The following is a 16,093-nucleotide window of genomic DNA, read 5'->3' as shown; positions in this document are numbered from 1 at the left end:
TTTTTACTGCAATTCACAGATCTGCCGGTTGGCCGTGAAGACATATTGACTCTGCTGAAGAGACTCATCAAATATATGCAGCTAAAGGTACAGGAACACACACACACACACACACACACACACACACATATATATGCATGCACAGGCACACATCATTTTTATTCTGGTTTGTTTGTAGTTTCAGTCTGGATATATCTACCATGAGATTCCTCTCACATTCATCAGTAAGTTCAATTTCATCCTCTTTATTTCATTATCCCTTTAAGTTCAACATGAAATAAATGTAACATATTACATATTGTGTTTCACCTTGCAGAGAGGACTATAACCACTACTCATGTCATTGAGAGAGGTAATATATCACAATACAGGCTTCTTGTTTTTTTATATTTTTATGTCATGTACTTATAAACCAACAACAGTTCCAAACATCTGCATGATGTCTCATTTGCACCCTTCCTACATGTACAAGCATTTAATTTTGATACATTTATACAACCATTACGGAGCTCCTTAGAAAAAGGCCTTCCTAATCGGTCAGTCAGTTATTCCTAGAAGCTTTTGTAGGTATTTATTCATTTATACAACCATTATCCAATAAACAACAAGTCTGAACTTTACCTCAGCTGTACCTCTGAATAAATCGATTCGTCATGCATCCCCAGAGAAGCGAGAGCAGAATAGAACACATATTGTTTTGATGGATAAGATTCTTTGGCCGGATCCAACAATGGATTCTTCCTCTGGCTGTTGCTGGATAGATAAAAAAGATAAAACGGATTAAAAAACCAAACCAGAGCTAAATGGGATGTTGACCCCCCCCCCCCAGGCCATGCTGCTGAGTTCTTCAGACATTAATTCAGGCTAGTAAAATGATTCATCTGTAAACCAACTATGGGATGCTATATACATTTTTATTTGCTTTTATACAAAGTGACTGAAAGTGCATTCAAGCTATGTGTGTACTTTAGGAATCAAACCCATGACCTTTAACCCATGAATTTTGCATCATATGTGCATTGCTGGTATGTGCGAGTTAAATAAACTTAAATGGAAAAAAAATATGATTTATTAACCAATTTAATATGAGTCTGCAAGTGCACTCAACAACCTGATCTCAATTGAACTTCTTAGCTCATCTTTGGAAAAATGTTGTATTTTTCTTTTATGAATTAGGCAGTAGCACAAAACATATGACCCCTGTCTAGTAAAAAAGATCAACCTGGAATTCATTAGATCTTCTGACAAACATCTAGACTGTAAAATTAATGATTGCCATTGATTTTTTAATTATCTTTGATCTTCCGCTTATGAATCACATTAGAAAAAGATGTGTGAAATAATAAACAAAGTTACTGTGGCTCAGCTGGCAGAGCGTAGTGTTTGCAACATGGATTTGTTTCCCAGAGAGGTCGATAAAATGTAACCTAGAATGAACTGTACAGTAAGTTGCTTTAAAAACATTTATAAAATGGTTAGTTCCAATCCTTGATTCTCAGTTGCACTAAAAAAAATTTTTACTTTAATATTTTGAGGTAACCATTTTATAAAAGCAGCTTTGCGTCGTGCCTAGCAACGCCCTTCAGCCGTTACTTATTCACAATACAGCACGGCCTCTCATACTTTATTGCTTACTTATAATATAGGAACTATATTTTATGGCGTAATAGCTCTTTTGGGAGTACTTCGACTCAGCGCAGTAACACCCTCCCTCTCCCATTATGAGAGGGAGAAGGGGAGCGGACTTTTCAGGCGAGTCGAAGTACTCCCAAAAGTGCTATTACGCCATAAAATATAGTACCTCTTTTAAATCTGCTTAGAAAAGCGCTACGTTTTATTTTGTACCACCAAACTTGCTCGTATAACTACTCGTCTTAAATAGGAAAAACGTTGATGTGTTTGGTCACTTCTAACTTTATCTCTAAATGGTACCATTGAATGAATGGGGCTAAGCTAAATGCTATTGAAGCGTCGCAGCGCGCTCCAGCGTTTACGTGCACGCACACAGATAATAGAGGGATGTATCAACAATTCTTAGTTAAGGTAATAACATATTTTAATATTGAAAATGAGTAGACTATTCCTTTAAGAAATGGTGCCCTAAAATTTTTTAAAATATTAAGCTTTAATCCTTTTTTAAACAGCATTCAATTATAATAATAAGCCTAAAAAGAACGTAATACTCTATGACAAAAATAAAATGTCTCAAAATTTTGTCTCAATATAGGTTCTGATATCACGCTGATTGAAAATAATCCATCCATATCCAAAGTTACTAGAGTCATTGAAGAGAAACCTTTTGGTGCTGAAGTGCTAACAGGGGGGGACACCACAAAGGTGACCAGGGTGATTGGATCTGGGTCTGTATCTAAGAAAATTGTAATTGAAGGAGATCCCAGTGTCACCACAGTTAGGAGAGTGATTGAAAATCCCGGTGTCAGGACAGTTACTGAAAGACGTGGAGACATCAGCAGTAGAAGAGTGGTTGAAGATAATCCGGCATTTCTGACTGAAAGACGTGAAGACATCGGCAGTAGAAGAGTGGTTGAAGATAATCCGGCATTTCTGACTGAAAGACGTGAAGACATCGGCAGTAGAAGAGTGGTTGGAGATAATCCGGCATTTCTGACTGAAAGACGTGGAGACATCAGCAGTAGAAGAGTGGTTGAAGATAATCCGGCATTTCTGACTGAAAGACGTGAAGACATCGGCAGTAGAAGAGTGGTTGAAGATAATCCGGCATTTCTGACTGAAAGACGTGGAGACAGAACAGTCATTCAAGGAAAGCCATCAATTATGAGGGAAAGAGATCGTGGTACCGCCAAGGTTACAAGAGTGATTGAAGGAAAACCCAATATCACCAAAGTTACGAGAAAGGTTGGGGGACCACCAGCTGTCACCAAAGTTACAAGAAAGATTGAGGAAGAACCAGCTGTCACCAAAGTTAGAAGAGTCATTGAAGGGAAGCCGTCAATCACAAAGGTCACAAGGCTAATTGAAGGTATGCTTTTGTAAGTTTCAGATTAACAGTTCTTGTTGAGTTCTCTACAATTATTTTAAATATTATTTATAGTTTAAATACCTCATTGTTTTTGCTTAGGCCACAGTGCCTCATCTGATGGTGAGCTTGACTCTGATGGGAAAATCAAGAGAATCGTGGGTGAAGGTCATTCTTTTAAACAGCTTTGTTTGGTTGAGTAGTTCAAAATGTATAATCGACATACTCTAGTTGTCAAGAGTTATAATGCTCAGTGGATTTCAGACTTAAGTTAGGTTGAAGTAAGCAAAATAATTTACATTCTGTAGCTTCACAATCTACATTTAGAATTCTTGTAACAGACATTTCCAATTCTCCTGAGTCAAATCTTTTGTCATGTCACTTCATTTGTAGATGTCTCCGAGACGTATTTGGACGGTGATTTACACGTTCTCCGGGAGGAAGATATTCGGAAAATCACTGACGCAATCACTGAGGGAGGTTAGTTGAAAAAGATTTTCTATGGCATTTTAAGCAGCTAAAAAGTTGATCAGAAATTTTATTCTGCACTTAAAAATTCTGGGTTATTTTCAACCCAATGTTGGGTAAAAAAGTGACAAACTCGACTAGTCGCTGGGTTAAATTAACCCAGAATTTTTTTATATTTGACTCAACAATGGGTTGAAACAACCCATCATTTTGGGTTAGGGTTAGGTAAGGGTTGGCATAGTTCAAATTACAACCCAGCGGGCATGGATTTGTCCCTTTTAACCCAATGCTACGTTGAAAAAAACGGTGAATTGTGAAGTATCAGAAATGAGTAATATAAAATTTCGAAAAATAATACTGTAAAGTTTTATCAAGTTTTTGTGGGGAAAAAGAGTAAATGGGAATAATAGGAGATGAAACGCATTTGCCAAATAAATTCTGACATAGTGAACATTAAATCCAGATGACTAATCGGCTTCTTCTTTCCCAAATGTATGGAGCTTGATGTTGTCATAATGGCCTTACTGCTAGTGCCTTAAAGGAAAACACTGAATCAGCCATGTGTTTGGTAGGGCTGGGTTAAACAATAACAGATCTGTGATTTTAGCTAAAAAACAAGATCATTGGAGAGGTGGATTCAACCTTTTTTATTTGGGATAACATGCACAACTAAATAATGCAAACTAAAACCAGGAACATGCATTAAGGAAGGAAAGGTCATTTAATTTAAAAACACAAACGCTGGATCTGAAATCGCCTACTTCCATACTATACTGTATACTAGGGAACGCGATGTATCGTCACAGCCCTACTGTATACAGTAGTAGGTGAGGTGAGAGTCATATATATTTCAATTCATATTATGCGAAAAACTGTAAGTAAAAGGTTCTCAGATGACCTGCTACTTCCGGCAAGATTTTGAAGTGTGCAAATCAGGTTGCTTTAAGTGGCCCAAAAGAGGTGCTGAGACTCTATTTTTTTTTTTGTGGTCTCGACTCCTATATTGAAGGGGTTTTATATTCAGCAGTCAACAGGCGACCTTGTAAAAAATAATAAATTATTTTATAAGTTTGTGGATTTCTTGAGCTAGAAATAACTACTGAACATAAATAAAATGTGCAGAAGGATTTTGAAAAAATACCATTAGAAAGAGCTACTGTAGAGCTTTTGAACATACATAAAATGTGCAAAAGGTAGATATGTAATTAAAATTTTCAGCATGGTTAAATGCTAAAACTAGTTGTTCAGATAGAAAGAGCTTGAAAAAAAACCTTTAAAATGACACCAAGACCATGTCTATGGGTTCAAGAATAACAAAATACTGGCCATTTGAAACTCGAAAGTCATTTATTTTGTCCCATTGTTTTACATTTTGCGGGTGGTAAAACTACTGTGCACGTCGTTCAAATTCATTGAAATTTCGTTCACTTAGCAATTAAACTAAATGTATATTACAATCTCAAGAATGTTTTCTGCACATCGCCTGAGGAAATCCGAAGTTACGTCGTGAGGAACCAAACTGACAGCCGCGACAGCTGAGATTATCACGTACCTACAAGGCTTGTGTCTGACCTGCAGCTATCATTCTGGCTTTCAGGCAGCGAGTCCTCTGATTCTGACCTTGTTCTTTTACTACTCAGAGTCTAAAACAAGGAGGGCATATTAAGTGTTCATTGTATTTTCATTTTAACCGAGCAGCTATGGTTGCACGTTTCACACACAAACACACACCTCTCCAGTCCAGAGCACGTTGACAATGACTGACCGACGCATGCGCTTTTAACTTGTAAACGCAAGGGTGTATGGGTTTTAATTGCCACGTTTTATTTTGTGCCACCATACTTACTCGTGTAACTACTCATGTAACAGTCTTTATATAGGGAAAACATGGAAGTGGCTTCTAAATTTATCCCTGTTTGGATCCTAAGGAATGAATGGGGCTAGGCTAAATGCTAACACATTCACGATGCACTGTACAAAGATTAAGTGCACGCATTGAATAAAGATAGGTGTGTATTCATTAGTCTAAGTTGAGGTAAGAACATAGTACAATTTTTTAAAACGGTGGTGTTTTCCTTTAATGTAAAATTCTGCATTTCCTTTTGTGTTCATATCATTTTAATTTGCTGATTGCAGACTGCACTGCTAGTTAATTTATGACTTAACGTAACTAATTGCAGCCTGCTTCTATTTCCTATTGACTATTTTTGTTTACTGTTGTTATTGCGGTTGCCAATACTTCCATCATTCGCTTAGAGAACTGGATGGAAACCCACATAATTTTGCATTCAATTATTTTTCTATTTTTTTAAAGATTTGCTTCACGTTTAGATGGAAACATATTGTAATTAAACAAGACATTTATATGAGTTTTGATGCTTAACATTCTGGGACTACAGTATAAAGCTGTTTTTCTTTACCTTCCATAAAAATTTGAGTTTTTCCATTTATGAGCTTCATGATTCATACTTGTTTAGTAATGTTTTATGTTTGTTTGTCTAATTTTATGTCCATTAATTACAATCTCCATGTAACAGAACAGTCCAGGGCTGTTCTCTGGTTCTCTGTTATTTCTCATCAGTTTTCGCAACAGTTGTGTTTGATGTTTTAGCTTTAAAACCCACTTAGTTTTCCCATGGCTCATGCGTATGGCTCTCCTCCAGCCTTTTTTTGATTTAAGCTTCCACCTTATGGTTTTGCTTCATTTTTGGCACACTCACACTCATAATTTAGCAAAGAAAAAGAGTCCCATCACATTATGAGTTTTACAGTACAGTTACATGAAGATTTCAGGGTTTCCCCGTTGACTCTTTTACAAAACTGATTTGGCTTGGGGTTTGTGTTTGCACAGATGTTTGTTATCTACTGTTTTCTTCTTGTTCTTCAAGGTGGACCAGGCCTTACCACTTTTACCGGAGTAATCAATCCCCAATCTCAGACTGTTGAAGGTAAAACCTAATAAATCAAATAGCTATCATATGTGGTTGTATGGATGCCTGTGTTTACAAAATCATTTTGTGCTTGAAGGTAAACAAGGGCTCACCACTTATACCAGGATAATAAATCCAGAATCTCAAGTCATTGAAGGTAAGACTTACAGTAACATAACACAAAAAGTTATTTTGTTGAGTTCATTAAATCAAATGTTAATCTTTTGTGTCTTTACGTTCAAAGGTGGACAAGGGCAGGTTACTTTGACCAGAAGAATCAAACCAGAACCTCAGATCATTGAAGGTAAGACAATGGGGAATCAATACATGACCAAAAGTATGCGGACACCCCCTTCTAACTAACAGGTTTGGCCCTCGAGTTCCCCAGAAGACAAAATATAAAGCTACAGCACGCAATTCGAGAGAATTTTGTGCATCTGTGCACAGAGCAAAATCCACAATGAAATGATTTACTGAGAGTAGTTTGGAAGAAATTCACCGGCCTACACAAAGACCAGACCACCACTAAACACCTTAGTAATGAACTACATGGATTGCATTGCTCAACACCAGATGATTTGTATCTGAATGGGAGTCATCATGTTGTAACATACAGTGGAAACCTTTTTAGAAGAGTGAAAGTTCAAGGGGACAACCAGCTTGCTATTAAAGGGATAGTTCACCCAAAAACTACAACTTTATTATTGTCTACTTATTTTCATGTTGGTTAAACCCCAAATGTCTTACATTGAACCCACAATCAGATTCTTGTTCTGTGTTGTTTTGGTTTTCTGATTACTATGGCAGTGGATGGCGACCACCTCTTCAAGCTTCGAAAGAACCTAAAAGTGTTAAACAAATAACTCCACTCGACTCGCGCTGTATGTTTTAAATGTCCTGAAGGCATACAAAAGGGTTTGGTATAAAACAAGCTAAAATATAATCCACTATTTGATAAAAGTCTTGACCTGTGCATCTAATTTAGTGCACATTTTCTCTGTTTCTTAGTTAGGGAGTTTTAGGATGTTAACTTTTAAATCTTGGGTAACAACTAATATATTCACAACAAGAAAGTAGAGGAGTAAAATTTAAGCCGCCACAAGTCAAGTGGAGTTATTTATTTAACACTTTTGGGTCGATTTGAAGCTTGAAGGGTTTTCTGGTTACTATGGGAGTAGATTGTGACCACCCTTAAAAATGTGTTTGGATTGTGAAGAATAAAGAAAGCGCTGAGCGCTTTTTAAGACAATAAGCCAAATTATTTTAACATTATTTTGTTTAAACTGGAAGTGTAGGAAAATTCCTGAAATGCATCCGGGTGAATTACCTATTTTAGCCATATATTGTTTTATCTGTAAACTGCATAACAGACCAATTTTGATATGGTATCTTCATTTCATTCATTTATTATTTAGTGAATTTAATTTTTCCAAATTGAAGGACCAGATTTCTCAAAGATCGAAGTGTCTATCAAGGACAGTCCACATCTCCTTGAAGCACAATCAAAGAGAATCACAGAAATCATCAAGGGTTTGTGGCTTCATAGTTCTACCATCTGAACAATAGTAAGAACAAACTTTACTACGATTCTAAAATGATACAGTTTTTTTTCTTCACATTTTCAGATGGTCGGACACGAAAACGAGCTGCTGTCAGACAACCACCAAGTATGTTATCTTGTTATACTGTATGTATGTATCTATGTATCTATCTATGTATGTATGTATGTATGTACCTGTCTGTCTCTTTGTCTGTCTGTGTCCATTAGTCCGTCTGTCTACCTGTCTGTCTCTTTGTCTGTCTGTCTCTTTGTCTGTCTGTCTCTTTGTCTGTCTATCTGTCTGTCCAATCTATCTGTCTGTCTGTCTCTTTCTATCTGTGTCTGTCTGTCTGTCTGTCTATCTATCTATCTATCTATCTATCTATCTATCTATCTATCTATCTATCTATCTATCTATCATGTCCATTAGTCCGTCTGTCTACCTGTCTGTCTCTTTGTCTGTCTGTCTGTCTGTCTATCTATCTATCTATCTATCTATCTCATTAGTCCGTCTGTCTACCTGTCTGTCTCTTTGTCTGTCTGTCTATCCACATGTCTGACTTTCTGTCTATCTATGTCCATTAGTCCGTCTGTCTATCTGTCTGTCTCTTTGTCTGTCTGTCTGTCTATCTACATGTCTGACTTTCTGTCTGTCTGTCTACATGTCTGACTTTCTGTCTATCTGTCTGTCTGTCTATCTACATGTCTGACTTTCTGTCTGTCTGTTAGTCCATATGTCTGTCCGTCTTTCTACTTACCTGTCTGTTTCTGTCTGTCTGTCTATCTACCTGCCTGTCTGTCTGTCTGTATTTCTATCTATTTGTCCATCTGTCTACAGTATTAAAATATTGAATGACCTAAGTGACATGTGTGTGATCTACACAGTAGGACAAAGGAGAAGAATGGGAATGGCTAGGCGCCGCCCCAGACCCAGTCAGTGAGATCAAACAGATGCCTACTGTACCTGGAGCTACAGTAACAACAGTATTGTAATACAGTAGTGTGTTTGTTCTGAAATGACACCTTTGCTACAATCACAAAGCACATTATTTTTGGATCTGTGTGATATACCCTGCTACACCAACTCAGACAAGGGGTAATTGAAATGGTGGTGGTGATAGAGAGAGAAATTGGTAGTTGTTTATGCTGTTTATATTTTGTCTTTAAATATATACTCTATGAATTATAAAAAGTGCCTTGTCAATGAACTTGTCACGCACAGAAGATATTTGGTGCTCGCATTCACAGACATGAATGCATTTTTTATCTGTATGATTGCCTGTTTTTTACTGAGTGTGAATTATATATGTAACTATATATTGTTTTACACGTTACTCATTTTCCGTTGTAGTTCACTTTGTACATTTCACCTGAACTGTCATTAACGGTTTTTATTTCATTATCATTTTTTGTCTAGACCGGACTGTGTATTGTACAATAAAATCAAAAAGCCAATGGAGATAACAATATAAAAGAAATTTCTACTTCAAAAATTAAATCTGTCTACTCATTTCATCACGTACAGTCTGTGCTTTTTCAATCCATGGTTCAGATTGTTGTACAGCAATGCAAAATACTGTCATGGGATATTGTATTATGAGTTCAGGCTTATTACTGTATTAGCAGTCCTATCCATAGAGTTAGACAATTTAAAACTCTTGTCACTTTTAGAACTGAAAATAGTCTGGCAAGGTTTATTGGATATACTAATGTTTGTCTCTTAAACACACACATTGTTTGCACTGGTCTAAAGTAAAACTGACTAAATATACTGTGTTTGGTGTGCATTCACGTCTTTGTATATTTTGTCTGCACCCTGAGAATGAAACCCACATCCTTGGCATTGCAAGCACCATGCTTTAACGGTTAACCTACAGCAACCTGATCCAACATATGACAGATTCAAAACATAACCAGAAAGTTTCTTTTAGCCCAAAACATACATACCTTTGGCAGACATTGAACCATTTCCTTTTATAGCAACATTCTGCGAACATTTTAAAGAGGTTCTCAGTCAAAGGCCTTATATTGCTTTTTAACTGAAAGACAAATTTGCCCTCACACATTTGTATTTGAAATATTGCACCAAATTTGACTTTCTAAAACAGTTAGAAAATACGACTTTGAAATAGTAAAAAGTGTTGTTCACATTAAAACTAAAGCTGTCAAGTGACCAATACAGTATGTAAAAAACCCTGCAACATGAAGTTAAAACAACCTAAGGTGCGTTTCCCAAAAGCATTGTTAGCCAGCTAACGTCACAATTTCTAGTGTGCACAAGTATTAACATTGTTCAAGGAAAAGGAAACTAACTTGATATAAAACATTAGTGAGCTAAATCACAATAACAAATTCAGTCTTCCGACACATTGTACGTTATTTACAGCAATAATCTGACAATCGATCTGAACAGATTAATTAGTACTCCACCATCAACTATAGTGTTGAACCACCATGGTTCAAATGACGGATGTTTGACATAATTACTATGCTTTCGGGAAACAGTTGTGAGTAACATTAGCTAGTTAGTTTATCCAATTATGCATCGTACAATGGTGGTTCATCAGCGGATTATGTCGTGTTCGAGAAACGCACCCCTGGTTATGCAAGTAAATTCAACCTACTATTTTGACTTAACTTATAAAAACAAGTTGAAATTGTTTAACTTAATATGTTAAGTTAAAATAACAAAAATATATGTTGTTCTTTATCATGTTGAATAATATAGTCTGGAAACACTCTATAAAAGTGGTTTGCTGTTTCAATGCATGGTTAACTTAAAACAATAGTTGGGTTTATCCCAACCATAGTTTAAAACTTAATGTTTTACGTATTTTTGTTCACTCAGTTATCAGCCTTTTTTCATTAACAATTGTTTAAATTTGTGTGTCATACTGTTGGATCAGTTTGTCTCTATCACTCCAATAATAAATACCCTTCCAAAAAAAAAAAAAGTAAGAGACCATTTATTAGAAAACTTGACAAATCTGCCTTAAAGCAATTCTTGCGTATTATGGCTGAACTTCCAAGTTCACATATGTGTTGTATTATTCATCATGTAAGTGAACTCCAGTTTGATGACATTTCTCCAGAAATTTTCATTAACACGTTTCAATTTTGCTTTAGTAATCAACTCCACAATAAAAGCTTTACAGTCCAGAATCAATTTGATTCTTTTGGTAATATAATCCATAGGAAACTTTAATGTTTCACTTTAAATCTAAGCATAAAACATTATAGACGCCACATTGGCCACTAAACCACTTTAATGGTGCTGGAGAGGGCAAGAGTGCCCTATAAACACATTTTTCTGGATTAAAAGCCTTATAATATTAATATTTTTCAATGGATTTTAATAATGTATGATCTATGTAGAGTACAAAACCATTGTGCGTATATTTACTAAATTCTCATAACATAATAAGATTAAAAGCATCAGTTTCATTTCAATAAATATTTTTTACATTGACATGACCTTACAATATTAACGATATCAAGGCTATATTTTAACAGATGTTCTTTACATTGTATAGGATAATTTTATGCAGAAAAAAAATCACTTTAGCTTGGTTTTCACAAACTGTGCCTCAGTTGTGAAAGCTCACACTTGTCAAGCATTGAAATCGATTTCGAAATGCAAATGTTATTGTGCTTTTTCGTAAAAAAAGCTTTCCCCAGTTGTTTATAGGATAGTCTTGCCCTCCCCAATATGCTGTCAGTTTTATTTGTTTCCTGAAAGAAAAAAATAAGCAATTTTATTTACTTAATAGCTCTGAGGCAATCACTGACAGTGATGTTGATTCGAATGCAAACATAAAATATCAAGCAACCCAGCATCACCCTCGGTGTAACAAGATGGTGTCATTGATAATTCTGTATTTCGTTGACTTTTGACATAAGCTGTCTGGGTTGTCAGGGCTGTAAGCGTGTAGTTGTGCAATGATTTAAAGTTTTGGCTGAAGTGATAAGTGATTTTTCCTGAGGGTCTAGGAGCTCCTTCATTTATTGACTTAGTAAAGGGAAAGATGGGCTTCAACAGAGAAAGGGAAAAGTAGGGAAGAGCCGGGGCACAAAGTATTAAGATTATTATTATTACTAAAATAATATAAGGTTGGATTTGGATACTTACACACTCAACTCAGAAATCGAAAAAAAAACATAAGAAATTTACTGCATGCCTCCAAAACACTCTTCTGACAGTAAGAGAAAAAGACCAAAAACACAGATTGCTTGGCCCTGTATAAATATGTAAAGCACTAGCCATGTTACAATTAACCCCGCATTGGTTTGTGCCTAATGTGTCTGTGCCACTGGCAAGAGAACCGATAATAGACTTTTTAAACTGCATTTGGATGGTGGAATAGGAATGTATGTCAATAAAACTGCAGAGAAGATCATTAAAACTTATTATGAGCAACATTTTGTTACTTATATTTATTAAACGCAACATGATCTCACTGCAAGTCGTTATATAGTCACGAAAAAATTTATTAATTTATTCGTGTCCATGGCACGAAATTCTGCTTTTTTTCCGTGCCTTGAGCACGAATGTCTTTTTCGTGTCACTCAGCATAAATTTCTAGAAATAGTTTTTTTGTCTTTGGCACGACTTTCTTTTTCGTGTCATTTTTTTGTAGCCTGGTCCAACCAGACTCTCGTACATTCATTTCATTTGTACAGAGAGTCTGGCCACGCTCCATTGCAAAGCGTTACTTCCGTTAAGGAGTGTCCTCTGCTGAAGTTTAAAACTATTGGATCTGCCCAGAGTCACTCTGAATCTGCCATAACCAATCGCTAAAGTTTGGTCGTGACGTATATCATGCACCAAAACCGGCCGGAAACCACAAGTAAGAATAATCAGACAAACAAAACTTAGCAAACCTGGTTCTTGCTCCAGCTTTAACTTCTGTATATTCGGCAGTTTTGCAACAACGGACCGAATAGATTTTCTCACGTGTTTCTCCGCTGCCATTACTGAACTACAATTCAAACTGACGCACGACCTCAACGTCATCGTTCTTAGCCACCCCCATCTGTTCGCTGATTGGTCCTGCAGATTTTTGCAGGAGAAAACGAAACTCTACAGAGCAGTCCCAGACGTAGTACTGAAGCTAAATGAAAATTAAGCGGAAGCACGTGGGAGGGCGGAGCCAGGCTAATTTTTTTGTGTCATTTTTCGAAAAAGACATTCATGCTCAAGGCACGAAATAAAGCTGAATTTCGTGCCATGGACACAAATAAATTAATAAAATTTTTCGTGACTATAATACGACTTTTCGTGAGATTAGTCTTATTAAACTATATAACTATATGTCATCCAGTTTGTGAAAACCCAGCTAAAGTCCTACATGTAAATAATATTCTGTGAAAATATAACCATTATATCTTTAATATTGAGTAAGGTCATGTCAAAGATTCAAATGAAAGTGAAATCAATGATTGAAATCAAACTTTGTTGCTCCTAATATCAGATTATGACACTTTAGCCTAGATTTCACAGACAGGGATACATTTTTTCTATTTATATGAATGTTTGTTATCTGAATATTTATGAATGTTTATTTGGGCTCGTGTGTCTATTCTGGCAGGTTAACTTTACAAACACAGGCTGTGTGTGTTAAGTTGCAGAAAATCTTTTAAGCCATACACAAAACACAAATCCACAACATCTGTGCACGTGGGGAGGATTGCTGTGGTTTTTCAAGAGAAAATAAGTCATAAATTCTTCTGAAGCAGTTTGTATAATCATGGGGTTTCAGACCTTTCATAAGAATATACCTCCAGCCTGATCACGAGGGAAACTGTATTTATTTTACAAGTTGGCAATTTGTATGAATTCGTACAAATTTCGTATGAATTGTCATAAAATCTAACCCCAATGTCACAGGAGTGAAAACAGATATTACAAAGCAAACAGGTGTGGTTTTATGAATTAATAAATTTTGAGGTAGTTTCCCGGACAGGGATTAGTTTAAGACAGGACTAGGCCTTAGTTTAATTAGAAAATATAACTAGTTTTAACAAACATGCCTTACAAAAAACATTACTTGTGTGCATTTTGACGCAAAATAAAGTGCACTGATGTATTTTAAGATGTCAGTGCAAGTTGTTTTCAGTTTGAACAGCTGTTACATTTATTTTAGTCTAGGGCTGTTTCTCAATTCCAAGAACGCAAAGAACGGACTTGCGTCCTCGTGGAGATCATGCGGTATTTTCATGCGTCCTCTGTCCTTGCGTTCTTGAGAATTGGAATTGAACTTCGACCGTTAATGATGACGTAGAGCGAGGACACGAGGACGCAAGATCGCTGAAGAATGCATATTGAGAAACAGCCTAGGACTAGTCTTATCCCTGTCCGAGAAACCCCATAGCCACCTAATAAAATATGAATAAATTGACATGAGTACGTACCATTTACGTGCACGTGTTATCTAGCTCTTGCCGTCATTAACCGTCATTCGCTTAAACAACTTGATGGAAACGTGCCTAATTTGTATTTCTTTTTTTTCCCCGCGAATTTAGAAAAGATTCATCACGTTTGGATGGAAACCCAGCTATTGAGATGATAAGTGAAAGTTACTTATTAATATTACAGTCGCTATTTAAGTTTTTTACTGTAAAAATTATTTATAAAATAAATTAATAAATTGCTTACATGATAAAAGAACATCTCGCGGAATTAATTCTGACGCAGCTAACATTAAACCCACGTGACTGACCGTCTAGCTGTTTCCGCTGGAGTTGTCTTTACCATATATGGCGCTCGACGTCATCGCAATGTCCTTGCTGATAGTGCCTTCATAAAAAGTCTGCATTCTTTCTTGGAACGCAACATTAATAACTTGCACCATTGTGACTACACGCCGTCCTGTCCACGCGTACATTGTTTTGTTTACTGTTGGTTGCTAGGTTACCAATACAACGTCATTCGTTCAAACAACTTGATGGAAACGCGCCTAATTTGTATTTCTTTTTTTTCTTTCTTTCTTTCTTTCTGCGAATTTATAAAAGATTCGCTTCACGTTTGGATGGAAACCTGAAAGTTACCTAATATTACAGTCTCTATTTAAGTTTTTTACTGTAAAAATTATTTATAAAATAAATAAATTGCTTACATGATAAAAGAACATACATCTCGTGGAATTAATTCTGATGCCGCTAACATTAAACCCTCGTGACTGACCGTCTAGCTGTTTCCGCTGGAGTTGTCTTTACATAAGGCGCTCGACGTCGTCGCAATGTGCTTGCTGATAGTGCCTTCATAAAAAGTCTGCATTCTTTCTTCTGTGCACAACGTTTAGTTGCAAATACAAGCTGCACCACAAATACATTAATAACTTGCCCCATTGTGACTACACGCCGTCCTGTCTCCATTTTCCACGCGTACATTGTTTTGTTTACTGTTGGTTGCTAGGTTACCAATACCACCGTCATTCGCTCAAACAACTTGATGGAAACGCGCCTAATTCGCATTTCCTTTTTTTTTTTTTTGCGAATTTAGAAAAGATTCGCTTCACGTTTGGATGGAAACCCAGCTGAGATGATAAGTGAAAGTTACTTATTAATATTACAGTCTCTATTTAATTTTTTTACTGTAAGAATTATTTATAAAATAAATAAATAAATTGCTTACATGATAAAAGAACATACATCTCGCCGAATTAATTCTGACGTAGCGAACATTAAACCCACGTGACTGCTGTTTCCGCTGGAGTTGTCTTTACCATATATGGCGCTCGACGTCGTCGCAATGTCCTTGCTTCATAAAAAGTCTGCAATCTTTCTTCTGTGTACAGAATTCAGTTTGGCAATTACAAGATGCATGGCAAATAAATTAATAACTTGCCAAATTGTGACTACACGCAGTCCCGTCTCCATTTTCTACACGTACATTGTTTGTTTACTGTTGGTTACTAGGTTACCAATACCACCGTCATTCGTTCAAACAACTTGATGGAAACGCGCCTAATTCGCATTTCCTTTTTTTTTGCGAATTTAGAAAATATTGGCTTCACGTTTGGATGGAAACCCAGCTATTGAGATGATAAGTGAAAGTTACTTATTAATATTACAGTCTCTAAGCTTTTTATTGTAAAAATTATTATAAAATAAATAAATAAATTCCTTACATGATATTGATAAAATAACATACATCTC

General features: G+C 36.1%; 1 protein-coding gene and 1 long non-coding RNA gene across 3 annotated transcripts in view; one reads left to right on the top strand and one right to left on the bottom strand.

Moving 5' to 3' along the window:
* postna (periostin, osteoblast specific factor a) overlaps positions 1 to 9,434 on the top strand; it is a 28,769-nt gene extending 19,335 nt beyond the window's left edge. The window contains exons 15-26 of the mRNA XM_055208491.2: positions 20 to 87; positions 179 to 224; positions 317 to 352; positions 2,228 to 3,001; positions 3,101 to 3,166; positions 3,392 to 3,478; positions 6,355 to 6,414; positions 6,494 to 6,553; positions 6,641 to 6,700; positions 7,837 to 7,926; positions 8,022 to 8,063; positions 8,822 to 9,434. Coding sequence (XP_055064466.2) covers positions 20 to 87; positions 179 to 224; positions 317 to 352; positions 2,228 to 3,001; positions 3,101 to 3,166; positions 3,392 to 3,478; positions 6,355 to 6,414; positions 6,494 to 6,553; positions 6,641 to 6,700; positions 7,837 to 7,926; positions 8,022 to 8,063; positions 8,822 to 8,877 — 1,445 coding nt within the window. The 3' untranslated portion in view covers positions 8,878 to 9,434. The remainder of the gene's footprint in view (positions 1 to 19; positions 88 to 178; positions 225 to 316; positions 353 to 2,227; positions 3,002 to 3,100; positions 3,167 to 3,391; positions 3,479 to 6,354; positions 6,415 to 6,493; positions 6,554 to 6,640; positions 6,701 to 7,836; positions 7,927 to 8,021; positions 8,064 to 8,821) is intronic.
* LOC129446956 (uncharacterized) overlaps positions 1 to 14,759 on the bottom strand; it is a 32,732-nt gene extending 17,973 nt beyond the window's left edge. The window contains exons 1-2 of one of the 2 annotated variants that reach the window (XR_012372613.1): positions 14,656 to 14,759; positions 622 to 753 (exon numbers count right to left, since the gene is read on the bottom strand). This is a non-coding gene — a long non-coding RNA (uncharacterized lncRNA). Of the gene's footprint in view, positions 1 to 621; positions 754 to 14,347; positions 14,397 to 14,655 lie in introns of those variants that run through there. The other variant, XR_012372614.1, reaches the window with a different exon arrangement.
* Between the last annotated feature and the right edge of the window lie 1,334 nt (positions 14,760 to 16,093).

This window comes from Misgurnus anguillicaudatus, chromosome 12 (assembly GCF_027580225.2).
Source record: "Misgurnus anguillicaudatus chromosome 12, ASM2758022v2, whole genome shotgun sequence".
NCBI classification, from domain to species: Eukaryota; Metazoa; Chordata; class Actinopteri; order Cypriniformes; family Cobitidae; genus Misgurnus; species Misgurnus anguillicaudatus.
Note: the sequence above shows the minus strand (reverse complement) of the source record. Positions and strands in the feature narration are given on the sequence as shown.